At 40.8% G+C, this 16,878-nt stretch overlaps 1 protein-coding gene across 3 annotated transcripts in view; it reads right to left on the bottom strand.

The window, feature by feature from the left end:
* LOC149831277 (uncharacterized) overlaps positions 1-13,052 on the bottom strand; it is a 62,580-nt gene extending 49,528 nt beyond the window's left edge. Inside the window, exons 1-6 of one of the 3 annotated variants that reach the window (XM_090013792.1) lie at positions 12,719-13,052; positions 12,507-12,610; positions 12,124-12,238; positions 11,674-11,762; positions 8,026-8,089; positions 6,014-6,091 (exon numbers count right to left, since the gene is read on the bottom strand). In XM_090013792.1, coding sequence (XP_089869918.1) covers positions 6,014-6,091; positions 8,026-8,089; positions 11,674-11,762; positions 12,124-12,195 — 303 coding nt within the window. In that variant the 5' untranslated portion in view covers positions 12,196-12,238; positions 12,507-12,610; positions 12,719-13,052. Of the gene's footprint in view, positions 1-6,013; positions 6,092-8,025; positions 8,090-11,673; positions 11,763-12,123; positions 12,276-12,506; positions 12,611-12,718 lie in introns of those variants that run through there. The other 2 variants (XM_090013791.1, XM_090013790.1) reach the window with 2 other exon arrangements.
* Between the last annotated feature and the right edge of the window lie 3,826 nt (positions 13,053-16,878).

Below are 16,878 nucleotides of genomic sequence, written 5' to 3'. Positions count from 1 at the left end.
CCAAGGAAGGTGTGTCCGTGGATCCAGCGAAAGTTGAGGCTGTACTCAGTTGGCAGCAACCGAGGAATGTTCGTGACATTCGGAGTTTTCTTGGATTAGCTGGGTATTACCGAAGATTTATCCAGGACTTTTCTAAGATCTCTCTACCCTTGACGCAGCTCCTGAAGAAAGAAGCTAGGTTCGTGTGGGACGACATGTGTGAGAGCAGTTTTCAGAGGTTAAAGGAACGTCTTACGACTGCTCCCATTTTGGCCTTACCTTCGGGTCAAGGCGGCTTCGTGATTTACACAGACGCTTCCGGGACAGGTTTGGGTTGCGTCTTAATGCAGAACGATAGAGTGATCGCCTATGCATCGCGCCAACTTAAAATACATGAGAAGAATTACCCGACTCATGATTTGGAGTTAGCAGCGGTAGTCTTCGCATTGAAGATATGGCGGCACTATTTGTATGGGGAGCGGTTCGAGGCTTTTACAGATCATAAGAGCCTAAAATTTTTGTTCTCGCAGAAGGAGCTGAATATGAGGCAGCGACGTTGGCTGGAATTCCTCAAGGATTACGACTTTACCTTGTCCTACCACCCAGGAAAAGCGAACGTTGTGGTCGACGCTCTGAGCCGCAAGTCTCCCAGCGTTTCCGTAAATTTGTTGTTTGCGGGGTGGAAGCTGGTCGAGGATCTGATATCGTGGGAACCGTTTGTGGTCACTCCAGTTTCGATCAGTCTTTCCAGCATGGTAGCTCAGCCTGAGCTATTGTCAAAGATCTTTGTCAGTCAGAAGATCGATGCGCAGTATGATAAGCTGAAGGCTCTAGCGCAGCGGGCCGATACCCCCTTCCGACTGAGTGAGGAAGGAGGTGTATGGCGTAAGGATCGTCTCTGGGTGCCAGAAGATCCTTTTTTGAGAGATGAGATTCTCACTGAGGCCCACAAGTCCAAGTACACGATCCACCCGGGCGGCACAAAGATGTTCAAAGATTTGCAGCGCAGATATTGGTGGAACGGAATGAAGCGGGACGTAGCCGAGTACGTTTCGAAGTGCTTGACTTGCCAACAGGTTAAGATCGAGCACCAACGACCAGGCGGAGTGGTGCAGCAAATGGAGATTCCACAATGGAAGTGGGAGGACATCACGATGGACTTCATCGTCGGTTTGCCGAGGACGCGGAGGAAACACGATGCGATTTGGGTGATCGTGGATCGACTCACTAAATCGGCGCATTTCCTCCCTATACGGCTCAGTCAGTCACTGGATAGCTTGGCAGACCTCTATGTCGGGGAGATTGTGAGATTGCACGGTGTTCCTGTGTCAATCATCTCCGATCGTGACCCGAGGTTCACCTCCAGGTTTTGGGGGCAGCTGCAGTTGGCCTTGGGCACAAAGCTAAAATTCAGCACTGCCTTCCACCCTCAGACTGATGGACAATCTGAACGCACGATTCAGACTTTGGAAGACATGCTGCGAGCGTGCATGTTGGACTGGAGGGGAGAATGGGACTCTCATACTGGGTTGGCAGAATTCGCGTACAATAATAGTTACCATGCCAGTATCGGTATGGCCCCTTACGAAGCCTTGTACGGGAAGCCTTGTCGATCACCCGTTTACTGGGATGAGGTTGGTGAACGGATGCTAGATTCACCTATAGTGCTACAGCACTATACTCAGCAAGTGCAGATGATCAGGGAACGTCTGCGTACCGCGCAAAGTCGGCAGAAGTGTTACGCCGATCGTCGACGTAGAGAGCTCGTGTTCTCAACAGGAGATATGGTTTTTGTTAAGGTATCTCCTACCAAGAGCGTCTTCCGGTTCGGGAAAAAGGGAAAGCTGAGTCCGCGATTCGTCGGACCTTTTGAGATCCTGGATCGGATCGGCGAGGCGGCTTACCGCGTTGCGCTGCCTCCTCAGTACGCTCAGATTCACAACGTCTTTCACGTATCCATGCTGAGAAGATATGTTCACGACCCATCGCACATCATTCATTATGATGATGTGGATATCCATAAGGACTTGACGTTCGAGGAAAGACCAGTAGCAATCGTTGATCGTCGAGACCAAGTGCTCAGATCGAAGACGATTTCTCTTGTAAAAGTACGTTGGCAACACCATGGAATTAGTGAATGTACATGGGAGCTTGAGTCGGATATCAGGGATAAATACCCCGACTTGTATTTTGACCAATTTATGCTATAGAAATTTCGCGGACGAAATTATTTTAAGGAGGGTAGGATGTAATATCAAAAAAAAAAAATTTGGTTTGGGCCGGATCCGGATCCGACCCGGACCCGACCCGGGCCACCGCCCCCGCTGTCATTAAAAGACAGCGAGGCAGGCGGGAGGAGGGTTACGAAACCCCCCTCACCGCCACTCGCTCTCTGTCTCTCCGTTTCCCTCTCTCGCTCGTCCACGGTCACCGACGCCGGCGACCCCCGACAGCCGCCGCCACCGACATCGGCGACCCCCCCCCCTTTTCCTTCCGGCGAGCTCCTCTTCGGCGAGTTCCTCCGAAAACCCCCTGGTACGCCATCGCTTCTTCTTTCTCCCTTTTTTTCCCTCTCCGTCTCTTCTCTCTCTCTCCCTCATTTCTCTGTGTGGCCACGGGAGGGGTCAAACCCCCTCCCTTTGCCCCCTTTTAGCAGGGGAGGGGCACGACACCCCTCCCTGCTCTCCGTTTCGGTAGGGGAGGGGCCGAGCCCCTCCTCCCTGTTTTTTTTGTTACGGCAGGGGAGGGGCCGAGCCCCTCCTCCTTGCCCCTTTTTATTGTACCAGCAGGGGCCATCGGCCCCTGCCTTTTTATTATGCCAGCAGGGGTCGATGGCCCTTGCCTTTTGTTATGCCAGCAGGGGCCATCGGCCCCTGCCTTTTGTTTGTGCCAGCAGGGGCCCATGGCCCCTGCCTTTTTAGTTTGTCAGCAGGGGCCATCGGCCCCTGCCTTTTTATTATGCCAGCAGGGGCCGATGGCCCTTGCCTTTTGTTATGCCAGCAGGGGCCGATGGCCCCTGCCTTTTTGTTGCCAGCAGGGGCCGATGGCCCCCTGCCCTTTGTGCGCAAGCCGATACCCTTGGCCGACAAGCCCGGGGAATCTTTGGAAGCTATATCGTGATGGGGACAGATCATTACAATTGTTGGTCTCCAACGAGGAATTCCTAGTAGCGTGAGTCATCTGTTCGCATTTGACTACACCCCTCTTTTGGCAGCTAGAGTCTTTTGATCCTGCCCCATCTTCTTTTCGAGTCAATTGGGACGGTTGGCCCCAACCCTATGTATCGGAAAAGTCGAGTCTTTGCCTTGCTTTTGCTTTTGTCAGAGTTTGCTTGTTAATATCGCATATTTGCAGCTACGACGGATCCCACTCGCGCTCCGCGACCCGAGCCGTCAATCGTGTACGTCCGCAGACGTCAGCAAGCTCGTAACCCTCCAAGGTAGGGGAAAATTGCACGGAAGACTTGGATATTTGAATTAAGTTCAATTGAACTAAAAGCGACCATTGAATATATATATATATATATATATATATATATATATATATATATATATATATATGTATATATTTATACGAGTATCCACTTCACTCAAGGATGCGGTTTCGCAAATCCTTGCCCTTTACCTTGCCGTCGCGCTCTGCGCCTAGCCTCTTGCTTTTGCATACGTGTTGGTATTGCCTGGCTGTTGCAGATGACGTGCAGGTTCTTGCTCTTTGCGGATGCCTTAAGGGCATCCTCGTGGAGGATGCAAGGAGCATTTACCACTCTCCCTCTTGCGACAAGAGTTTAGTCGGGAGCGAGCGAACTTCTTAGCGGGTGTTCTGTTGAGAAACCCGTATCTCGTCTATCGAGGCCGGTATCGAGTCATGCGAGACATGTAGATACCCCGATAGCGGATGTGATTCGAGATAATCACATGCATCATGTTGGCACAAGGTACTGCTGTTTCAAAAGATAGAGTAAAGTTGATAAACTTTACATCTTTGTGAAACACTCCTGTTGAGGCTTCTATTGAAGAGCTATACCCCCTTTATCGTAGAGTACTTATAGTCGTGCACGACACGTCTAGTACTGCGATGATCGGATGAGACGGTCGTGCGACCTCGAACAACGCTAAATGCAAACTGTTGTAATCACATAAATGGCCTCACATTCGCCTTCACAGGCAAGATGCTCGAGTGGTTTAAAGACCACAGCATAGAATGGGTCGTTAGTTAAGCAACCCTAACGCACCCGTTCGCTTCTGGTTGTCTGTCAAGGGAGAGGACAGATCGGTACAAAAACTCCAATGGACAGGTTGTTAACAACCACCCCACGGGCAAAGATCCGGCCTCCCCAGTCATTGGAGTTAGGGGAAAGGGGCTACAATAGTTAGCTTAACACTTCTGCAGAAGTTGGATGCATCCGTGGCACTGCTTTTCAGCCTCTGGGGAATCCTCTCTCGGCTAAAGCCGTCCCCTTTGGAGCGGACTCAACTAGCTATTCGGGTTATTGAAAATACATAGAATAATAGACGCCCGAACTAGTCTCAGTTGTTTCTATGTTTTGCCTGCGCGTACCCGCAGGCCAGTAATATCGGAACATAAAGTCTGTTCACTTTGGTTGCTGGGCCGTGAGATTCGTTGCACTACTGACTCGCTTGCACTACTGATTCGCTGCACTACTGATTCGTTGCACTACTGATTCGCTGCACTACTGATTCGTTGCACTACTGACTTGCTTGCACCACCGACTTGCTTGCACTACTGATTCGTTGCACTACTTATTCACTTGCACTACGTATTCGCTTGCACTACGTATTCGCTTGCACTACTTACGCGTTTGCACTGGTTATCTGCATGCATTGCTTACATGTTTAACTGCATATTTGCTTTAAACTGTGTAACTTACTGAATTAAATTACATAATTCAGATCCTTGTAGTCTCTCTTGTGCGCCTACTAGTTTTTCGTGAAACTAACCCATTCTATGGGTACAGGTGATGATTAGGTACACCACAGGCGATGGCGCGATGGCTAGATGGCTCCAAGACGTTCTTCTTCCTGCTCTTAGCTCGCGTCCTGTTGTTTGGGGTTTTGTAACGGATTTTCCTTGGGAGATCCTAATTTTGTACTATTTGGAGAACTTCTTAAATGAAAGTGGCTTTTCCAAGTGTCCGCAAGTAGCATGTGTTGTGCGTTTTGGTTCTTTTAGCTAACGCGCTCAAAGTTGTCAGCTTGCCTTTCTGAAATTAATAAAAGTATAGTCTTCCGCTGATTTCGTAAATCATCTCTGAGATGAAGAGATTCCTTTTTAGTCTCTTGTCTTTTTTTTTTCGAAAGGTTTGCAAGCTTGAAATTTTGGGGTGTTACATGCAAACCTTGGGAAAATTAGAATACACTATCCAAAGGGGCGAATATCCTTGGAAGCTCATCTTCCAAGTGAGAGAACAACACACATATTCTTGTCACCTAGAAGGGACTGGTATATTACAATATAAGCTTGGCAATGGCCAGGGACCCCCATTTACTTGGAGACCTATAAACAGGTCGGTCCCTCTTTTGTTTTTGCCTGAGCAGTGTGTTGCAAGTTGAGTCTTATAGAAAGTTTTTGAGAAAACTAAGATACATTTACATTTGGAAGCAAATAAAAGTGGAAAAAGCAATTGACAAGAAAATATGGAATAAGGGATGCATGCAATATCTTCATCAATGAAAACAGAACTTAATGAACAAACGGTCTTGCATTCTAAAGGTTAAAAAAAAAAATCAATCATGAGAAGGATAAATGATAAATCACAAATTTCAACTACAAAATGTGAGCCCAAATTTGTAGTAATCTCATAAATCTAGTAAAAGAAAAAGAAAACCTTTGTGGGAAACCAATGGTACAAAGAACCCATATTACTTTAGCAACATTACACTGTTATGCAACAGACAAGTGGCAAATGAATTGATGTCTCAATGAAGCCTTGATGATAAATATAGAGAAAAAGAATTATACCAGCATATATATATATATAAGGCATTTCTTCATGCCTTGAGAAAAGGCTGACCTTTCCAAACAACACCTTCCATACAGTACTATGAACAAAGGACAAAATCCCCAGCAACCGTGTTTCCCTTCTATTTCCCTAAAATGCCAAAATAAAGGAGCAAGATTAGCAGCTGCGTCCAATCCATAGCAACTATAGAAGAATGTCAATCTTAAAAATGTCAAAAACTTGGATGAAATTTACTAGAATGAAAAGTATAACATAAGGAATTTAAAATCATCTCAAAAATAATACTTGATGATTAATATAGAATACTCTTGTGAGCCACCTCAACTAACCCTCTTGCATTAGTAATCATGGTCATCCAATTTTTTAATTTACTAGACCAAGCTTCATAATCTTCATAATAAATTTATCACCATGCCAAGCATGCTTGAAGATATTTGGGTTACGCATTTTTTGTGGAATGGGTCAACTCAAGCTTGATATGTGAGTTATGCAAGTCCACGGCAACATCTCTTATGGACATTTTGTCACCTCATTTTCCTAATCGAGCAACTTTTTCTTACTTTGCAAAAAAGAGGTTACTGACATTCCAAACCAGTAGTTAACAAACAAATATATATATATATAGTGATGCAAACATGCTAAATGGGTTTTTGGCTTTTCCAGTGTTTTTTCAAGGATCTGACCCCATAGATATGTTTGGCATGGTCTATTTAGTATGAATCGACACCTGGATCATGTGTTTTCGATGAAAAAAATGATATTTGGAACCTCAAAAAATTTACAAAGATTTTGGACTGTTGGTTTTTTGAACCTTATAAAAACCCACCCATGTGTCAGAATCGAACACTCCAAGAGCTGATCCTGATAAAATCAAGTACGTAGATCACATCTGTACGGTCAGAATTTAAAAATAAAACAAAAAAGGCCCAAAAAACCCATGTGGCATGTTTGCATCACTCTCTATATATATGTATGCATGTATGTATGTACATACATACATACATATATATAGGATAGCATTTGATACCGTCGTGGGTAAGGAACCCCTTAGTTGAAACTCATAGGGGGAGGTTGTTTTGACCAAATCTGACCTCATGGATGTGTTCAGTATTGTCAAAATAGTATGAATCGACCCTTGTATCATAGTTTTCCAATATAAAAATATGTTTTTTGAGGTTTGAAAATTTTGTATATTGTAGGTCATTGATTTTTCAATCCTCATAAAATCTGACATACATGTCAGCAAGACATGATCCAAAGGTGAGTTTCGGATAAACCTAATATGTAGATCACATATGGAGGGTTAGATGTGGAAAAAATTGTAAAAATTTAAATTATTACATTTTTCACTAGGGGGTTCCTTACCCATGAGGGTAGCTCATGTTTTTTTCCATGCAGACAGGGAAACCACCCCAAAAGGGTGTAAACCTGGGCACACCCCTCAACCCCAGGGAGCCACCAGCTTCAGCTTATGCAAGGGGAATAACGCCCGTGGGAATCGAACCCCGACTGCCCGTATGACAGCCAAGGCCCGTTCCAACTATGTTAACCCCTCGGGTCTGAGGGTAGCAGATATTACCCCTATATATATAGATATATAGAGAGAGAGGGCGTAGCTGTGTATAAGTTCATTGGTCTTATGACCACTAGCGACTCTCTCTTTTGGTTATATTTTTTATGCAAGTGTAATAATTGAGCATCTATTTCAAAGACTATTTGTAATAATCTATAAATCAACGGGTTTGGATAATCGGGGTTTTGATTCGATTTTTCTTTTAGGATTTTTTGGGTTAAGATACTGGTCAGCCGTTACTATATTTTTTTGAGTGTTTTCTTTTCGTGAACTATTTGTAGCTTTCATTATCATTTTAAAATGTATATTTACAGCTCTACTATCTTCTCTAACCCTTGCTGAGAAATTGTCAAGAATGAGATCTTGTGGCTATGGTTTCATTTCTAAACAATTGCAAGTAATTTGAATTGGAAAAATACAAAATTATCATTTACTAATCAATAACTAAAATTCATACAGTCAAGTAAAAATATCACAAAAAAACAGATACCTTTTCTCTATGGCAAAGAAGCTCCAATGCTCTTGCTCCAACAGCATAGCCCGCATCTTCTAGTCTGTTCTACCTCTAAGAAATCATTGTCATTCACAATGAAAGCAATGCTAAACCAAGATAAATAATTAGATGTTTATGTTGAACAAATTTGCAACTGGAACATGCAAGTGCCAGACAATGAAAAACTTACAACCAGTAATAAAATTTCAATATAGTAGTAAGGAGATTAGAGTTGACCATCAACAATAGTAGGTTTTGCAGATATAAAAAGCATTCAAGAAATTCAAAGTAAATCCTTCAGCTATTGATGAAAGTTAACTTCATTTTCTCACAAACTTATAGGTACAGACATATGTCAAGTGTTTGTCACCTGATTCCAATTTCCAAATATGTACATTTAACAAATATAAGCCTGCATACTCTACAGCTAAATATTTTTCTCTTGCACACTAGATCGAAGGTAAATTTGTGGACCTAGGCTTGCAAATTTATCATTATGAACTTTTCTCGTTTATTTTTTAGGGAAGGTGAAAATTTATGAACTTTTCTAATCAACCATAAAAAGCAGCAAGTATAGTTATCTTAGTCAGTTCACTACGTCAATGTCAAAAATAAGTTGAACAGACCAAAAGACTGCGCAAGAACTACCTCTTTAGTCACAGGCAGGTTTACCTCGTGACCCAAGTGATTCACGAGACAAGATAGAATAATAACTAAGATGACTAATGACTTTTTATTTTCAGTTTTCTTATTAAACCTTAATAGGGTTTCTATTTTATTCACCTAATTACTTCATTCATAATTGACATGCATCATCTCTTTGCCAATACAATCCACCTTAGCCATCCATTCCAGCTGTCAACCAACTGAAGTCAATGGTTTTCTTACTGTGATAAGCACACGCCCAATTTCCTACTATGATATGCAGGTTCAATAGCACCTTTCATTGATTAGCCAATTACCTGTAATTTCAAAACCTCCACCACAAATGTTTTTGAAGTACAATAACCAAAACATAGATCACCAGATCAGCATCTCCTAAATAATCAGTATCCGAATACTCAATAAATATAAGAGCAACTCACAGTGTATTTATTTATCAAATAAATGAGCACATGATTACACTTGATTGATACATTACTTAGAATGCAGTTTGCAGTAGGTTTGCTGAGAGCATATTTATAAGTTGCATTGGAAGCATCAAAAGTTGTTAATCTTACATAAAGGAGGATCAGAAAAAATACATTGGGGTGAAGCCAAGTTATTTGCACAAGCAGGAGAGTCCTACTGCTGTCAATGAGAGAACTGGCCTAAGGAGGCTAGGAAGAAATCATGCAAAATACAAGCAGATGGATTCAATGGATGAAAGTTCTTTTGCTGTCGCTTGATTAAGCAGTTTTAAACCATGACTCGTAGAGGGTCCTGCATAAGAATTTAAAAACCGTTTATCATGAGTTGAGGGAGATTCTTTTGAAGAGTTTGGCAAAAATTCACGATTTCTCTAACATATTCAACAGACATCACTGGCCACCCTCAAAATCCTGTAGAAGAATTACTCACTTTAGCATAGGACCATTTATCAATTTCTACTCACTTAAGCATAGGACAATTTATCAATTTTCTTGTTAATTAACCTGAAGGAAGCATGTCTTCCTAGCATTGGTTACTCATGAGATATTGTTTTTTTGAGATGTTGAATCCTGTGGATGAGAAAGTGGAACTGGAAAATGTAGCCTGGTTGTAACTGATAGTGTTGTCAACCATGTGACCATTGTGAAAATGCCAACAATTAAATAACTTTGTATTTATACCCCTCATGCTGCCTAGCTTTAAGAGTTGAGGATATTCGGGAGTTAACTTTTTTCTTGACAAAATGCAAAACTTTATAAAGAGAAAAGTAAGATCAATGTTTGTGACAAGATGTCACTTGTGTTGCATAGCCAAAATTTTCAGTATGGGCTCATAATTTGTACCTTGTCTACCATATTCACAATCTTTTATGATCATGAAGGCCATTATAGGAGATAATGGTATTCCATCAAGAACTCTACATGTGGTGACAACATACAAATTATGAGTTATAGAGGCACATACTGGAATATTTGCCACTTATTCTTGACACTTAAAAGAGTATTCATACATCAAAAAGCAACTTGAAATTTATTTTATTCCAATTATTGTAGTTCAGTTGTCCTCAACAAATTACCTTACATCCAATTCTCCATTACCAAGTCACTAGAATATGTTTACTGGAAATATGTTTACTTGAGTGTGAAGTAGGTATTTCCAATAATTTTTTGCAAATCTGACCCTGCAGATGCGTTCAGCACGGTCCGTCTGCTAGGAATCGACTGTCGGATCGTGCATTTTCTACGAAAAAATACAATTTTTGGATGCTCGAATATTTACGAGAATTCTGAGCCATCCGTTTTCAAGACTTAAAAGATCCTGCTTATGCATCATAATTGGCCGACCCAAGAGCTGGTCTCCATAAAACCTAGCCTGTATATTGCATCCCCATGGTGAGATTTAAAAAAAAAAAAAAAAAAACCACAAAAATCTCGATTCATAATCCGATAAACATACTTCCAATAAACATATTCTAGTGGCTCATTCATAACCTTCTCGAAAGGATTAATAGTTCCTAGTTTGCCAAAAACCACTTTCCAATTGTTTAGAGCATCAAGTTCCAATAGACTAGGAATATTCAACAAAAGGATGCAATTCATGTGCCCTAGAGGAGACAACAGAAAGAAATAAATGCATCCATCTTACAGATGTGGAAGTATCACTCGTGCATGTATATGTCAGTGTACATATATTTTTTATTTAAAGGTACTCATGTTTTTTACCTCAACTATAGACTTCACAAGCTGTTTATCTCAGATGTCTAAAGATAGTTACTGAAGTTGATCTTATTATTGTCATTTCAAATTCTAGAGGCAAATTGAATATTGCTAGTGTCTACAAAGTTCCTTGTAATGAATCTCCTATTTGTTGGACAACTTGAGCAAATTGCAATAATGTTTTTGTGATAGAAAGAACAAGGAGACCAATCACAGATTTGTTATTGCCATACTTTATCATATTTAAAGGGTCTTCATCCAACAATTATAAGTGTACTCAATGAATTACACCAGCAGCAAAATTGTAAATTACCCAAACAGTTGTTAGATCATTCTAATATAAGCACTATATATATATATAAGTGTTAACTATAAGAAAGAGGGTTATTGTGGAAGCTGCGAGAGTTGCACAAGAACTGCTAAAAAACAGGCATGCAAGAATATAAAACATTACTTGTCAAAGCTATTCTTCCAATCTCAGATGAAAAAGAAAATTTCTGGCTTTATTTGCTCTTACAAACAATCTAACCTATTAGGCAAAGCAGCCCAGTTCAACAACAATTTATTAATAGCACATAACAATTTGATCCACGCCTGTACTCCCTAATTGGTTCTTGTTTAGTTTTATTTTGTGGTAGTTCCACATAATATAACGTGTTTCCAAACCTTCTTTAACCTTTTATCTTTTCCTTCCCTCTGACCCATGAACCTACTTTTCAACTCATGAATGCCAACCTTCTAAATTTAAGACCCATAGGGTACCACGTCAATCAGGGTCTATAAATGAGATGGATATTACCTCCGTTCTAACTCGGTAATGTTATCGACCTGTGTCTGGTTGTACTGGACGAGCTCGGAAAACAGAAATGCAAACGCACTCATGCTGACCTGCAACAAATCCATACGGAACAAACCCAAGGCTAAATATGACAAACAGGAAAAAAACGAAAAAAACAAAAAAGGCCAAACCAATTCAGAATCAGAAATGCTTGCAAACTTAAAACCGTGACTACCTGAATTTACATTCAATTTAGGCCCCAAAAGTGGAGCTAAGAAAGAAAGTGGACCACTAAACCAGAAGCTTAAATATCTTCAAATTGAACAAAAGATCCCAAAGTTCCAGAGTTGAGATCCCAGCGTTTTTCCAAAGGGAAAAAGAAAACCGAAAAACCCAACAATGAAATTGTTGAAAGAAAACAATGAAACGGAAATTCAACCAAGGAGGCAATTTTTAACGAGCGAAATCCACCTCTTGTTTCCCTTTGCTGACGGGCTTGTCGAGAACGTTTGAGTATTGCTTGGCCTTTCCAACTCCGATCATGATGTGATTGGGGGGCTGAGACCGTTTCTTCCTCGTGCTTTACCTGGAAAAGAAGCCAAGATCACCCTGTTCAAGGGGTGGATGGTATCGTATTGACCTTTTTGGAGGACTTCCCCTCACTCATAGCAGCCAGCACACGCATGAGCCGGGCTTGGCATGTACAAGCTTGACTAGCCCGAAAACCTGAGTGCTCAGGCTCGGCTCGTGCCAAGTTACGAGCTTGACTCGGCCCAATTCGTTAGCTCGGATTGAAGCGAGCTCGAGCCAAGCCTGAACTCGTTTGAACTTGAATGGAGCTCGGTTGAACTTACCGTGCAGAGTGGACTGCGGTCGCCGGTGTCGCTAGGACTGGCTGTAAAGGCGCCGGGCCGCTGGTTGCTGGTGTCGCAGGGAGAGCAGGGAGTGATGGCCGACGCTGTCGCGGAACGCCGGGTGGAGCCGTGGAGGAGAAATGAGAAAGGGAGAAAGAAAAACAATGGAGGAATAAGAAGCGGAGGGGAAAAGAAGGAAGAAGAGCACTTACGTTGTGGTGGATCGCCGGGGTAATGGCCGATACTGTGGTGGATCGCCGGGTGGAACCGTGGAGGAGAAATGAGAAAGGGACAAAGAAAAACCAACGGAGGAAGAAGAAGAAGAGTGGAAAAGATGAAGAAGAACCAAGGAGGCTGGAACGCCGGCCGTCGGTGTCGCAGGTGGTCCAGTGTTGGTGGAGCGTCGGGTGAAGAAGATGACAGCCTGTGGGCCTGTGCGAAGGTGGGAAAGCTGCAGATCAGAGAGCCAGAGAGGAGGAATCCAGGAGGAGGAGGCGAGACCGTCTCCGGTCGCCACTCGTCCGACCGTCACCGGAGAGGAGGAGGAGGACGCTCGGCCGATTGGTTTCTCAGGCTCTCGATTGAAGGGAGAAACCGGCGTCCATGTTATGTTGGGGCTCCAAACGGTTCTCTTTTTGACTAATTGGGCCAATTGGCATGGGTTTGAGTGCAAGCTGGGTCGTCTTGGGTGCTGCAACGGCTGTAGATTGGGCTCATGTTCGGCTCTTTAAAAGCTAGTTCGAACTCATTACGTAAAGCTCAATCAGCAAAGATAACGCCAATGTTCAACTCGGCAAACCACCAATGTTGAATTCGGCTGGGCTTGTATAGCTTGTTAATTAATAATTATTATATTTTACATAAGTGTACATGGTTGAAGTGTTTGACTTGCAAGTAAAATTTTATTTCTTGAAAATGAGCCAGTACTTTTTTTTAAATCTTTTCTAAGTGAATAGTATACTTACTTTTATGCGCCTCCTCAAGTATTTTATTTTTCAATTAAGGATTGTTTGGCACTCGTATTTTATCTCTCATCAAAATGCTCTTATCTTTTTTAAGTCAAAAGGAATTATCATATTCTTGTTGAGCTCTTGCTAGAAGTTCTTAATATTAAGGGTCTTTATTTTGCTTTGTAGCTATTTGGGTGAGAATTTCAGGTTGAACTGTTAAATTAAATAATTGAATCCTCCTTAGTTCAATTATGAATGGTTTCCAATTGATGAAATCTTCAATGAGTTTTCATTTTTTTTTATTTTGCAGCTAAGATCATCAGCTACAATATTCGCCTTTCCACAATAATAGGAAAGTGTGAACTCGTAGTCTTTAATAAATTCTACCCAACGTTGTTGTCTCATGTTTAATTCTTTTTATGAGAATAAATATTTGAGGCTCTTGACTGTTCTCCATATAAATAATGTCTCTAGATTTTTAATGTAAATACGACTGCTGCAAGCTCTAAGTCGTGAGTTAGATAATTCTTCTCATGGGTCTTCAATTGTCTCGATGCATAATCAATAACTTTTTCATTTTGCATGAATACACAACCCAGACCTGTTCCAGAAGCATCAGTGTATGCCACAAATCCACCTCGCCCCCAAGGTAAAGTTAGCTCTGGGGTTGTGGTAAGTTTCTCTTTCAAAATTTGAAAACTTTCTTCGCATTTAGTATCTCATTCAAATTTAACACATTTTCTCAGGAGTCTGGTCATTGATGATGCTACACAGAAGAAATCTTAAATAAACTTCTGATAATATCCTGTAAGTCCAAGGAAACTACGAATGTCCGTAATATTTTTGGGTTGTTTTCATTACATTATAGCTTCCACCTTGAATGAGTCCACAGAAATTCCATCATTTGAGATTACGTGACCCAATAAAACTTTCTTGAGCCAAAATTCGTACTTAGAGAATTTGGCATACAGCTTATTCTTTCGCAGAGTTTTAAGAATGATTCTCAAATGTTCACGATGTTGCTCTATGTTCTCAGAATATATAAAAATGTTATCAATAAAAATAATCACAAATATATCTACAAATGGCCTGAATACTCAATTCATAAGATCTATAAATATTGTTGGTGCATTTGTAAGTCCAAAATGCATGACTATAAATTCATAATGTCCATACCTTATCCGGAAAGCTGTTTTAGAAATATCTTCTTCTTTGATTCTGAGCTGATGATATCCGGACCTAAAATCAATCTTTGAAAATACTTTAATCTTCTGTAATTGATCAAATAGATCTTCAATACGCGGCAATGGATATTTATTTTTTATTGTAACATTATTGAGCAATCTATAGTCTATACACAATCTTAATGACCCACCATTTTTCTTTACAAACAATACTGAGGGGGACATACTTGGTCTAATAAATTCCAGCTCCATTAGTTCAAGTAATTGCTTTTTCAATTTCGTAAGTTCTGCTGGTGCCATTATATAAGGAGCTTTAGAGATCGGTGCAGTTCCAGGCAGTAATTCAATACCAAATTCGATCTCTCGGTGTGGAGAAAGTCCTCGTAATTCTTCTAGAAAAATATTTGAAAATTTACGGACAACATCCAGACTTTCAATAGAAATGCCTGTTGGCTTGGCCAGAGTGATATTTACTAAAAATGCCGCACATCTTTTCTTCAAATATCTCTGAGCTTTTAATAAAAAGATGACCCAGTTCTTTAGAATGTGATTAGATAACCTAAATTCCACCTTAATAGTTTCGGATTGATTAAATATCACTTTTCCTTCCTCGCATAAAATTCATGCACAATGTTGATGTAACCAATCCATGCCAAGTAGTATGACATCATAATCCAACATATCGAGTAGGATTGGATTAGCAGATAAATTTTATCTTTCAATATTTACTTCCAAATTTGGCAAGTATGACATACAAAAGGACTTACATCCTAGAGGGTTAACCACTTCTAGTGTATAGTTTAATGGTTTGATGGGTATATGCAGTAACGTAGCAAACTTTTCAGAAATAAAGGAATGCGTTGAACCATAATCAAATAAAATAAGTGCAACTTGTCCAGCAATAAATAGAGTACCTTAAATTAGGTCTCCTTTGGTAAATTGTTCAGCAATAGTAGCATAAACACGACATGTTGCCTTTTGTTTTTATGGTTGTTGTTGTTGTTGCTGGGGTTGTTATTAGGGACGAGGTTTATTAATACTCCTGATACGATCATCAACCTCCCTCTTGTGGTAGTCTTTAATATAATGGCCAGGCTTGCCACAATACAAGCTGCCATCGATTATCCGAGGACAGGGTTGTCCCACATGGAATCAGTAGCATTTCTGACACATCCCAGTTGGTTGTTGTTGTGGTGGTCGGACTACAAATTGTTGTTTTGGCCTTTTTGTAGGAGGAACAAATTTTCTCTCTTCCATGTTTCTTTTAGGTCAGCTCCCTTGGCCCTTTGATTGAGACGCCATTCTACAAGACTGATATTTTTGGGTTTCTTCCCAATCTTCTTGTAATAGCGTAGCTAGTTCAACAGCTTTATCCAAGGTTTTTGGTCTACTTGTAAGTATCTTGGTTCGTAGTGCTGACTTCAATCCTCTAGTAAATTTCATTGCCCTTTCTTCTTTTGTATCATAAACATGCAGGCAGTAGTTTTCCAAATTTCTAAATTTGGTAATATATTCTGGTAAGGTGAGTCATCGTTGCAATTTGAGGAATTCTCTCATCTTACGACTCCTCTCAAGCTTGAAAAAGTAAGCAACGTAGAAGACTTCTATAAATTGTTCTCAGGCAATTGGTCAATTTTCAAATTTAATTTCTAGAGTAGATGCCCATCAACATTCTGCCTCCTCTTTCAGACAATAAGCTTTGAAGTTTACTTTGCAGTCTTCGGGCACAACCAGAACATGAAAAATCTTCTCTATTTCTCGTATCCAGACTTCAACAACTTCTGGATCCGTCTTCCCCGTGAATGTAGGTGGATCCAGTTTAAGAAATTTCTCATATGAAACTTCATTTTGATTATGATAGGTTTTCAAATGTATGGCTGGTACTTGCCTATTCTGGGTCTGATCTCTTATGGCAGCATCTAGATTATTAAGAGTTTTCATAACAAATTTGTGTTAATCAATTTGTTCATTTGGTCACTTTTTTTTTATGTTTAACGAAACATCATTTAATTAACAAGTTGATGAATATAAGCAATCAGGCTAGAATTAAAGAAAGATGAAAAGAACATTTATACATATTGATAAAGGTACAACAAGGTTCACATATACATGTGTGTATCTAACAAAAGAAACTCCTATGAAAGTTTAAGAAACTACTTCAAAAACTCCTTATTTCATGTACGCCTTGGTCGTTGAGAAGAACTTGAAATATCTTACTCTGAAGAACGTACCTGTCTA

Source organism: Nuphar pumila, chromosome 7 (genome assembly GCF_984573655.1).
Source record: "Nuphar pumila chromosome 7, dmNupPumi1.hap1.1, whole genome shotgun sequence".
NCBI lineage: Eukaryota > Viridiplantae > Streptophyta > Magnoliopsida > Nymphaeales > Nymphaeaceae > Nuphar > Nuphar pumila.
Note: the sequence above shows the minus strand (reverse complement) of the source record. Positions and strands in the feature narration are given on the sequence as shown.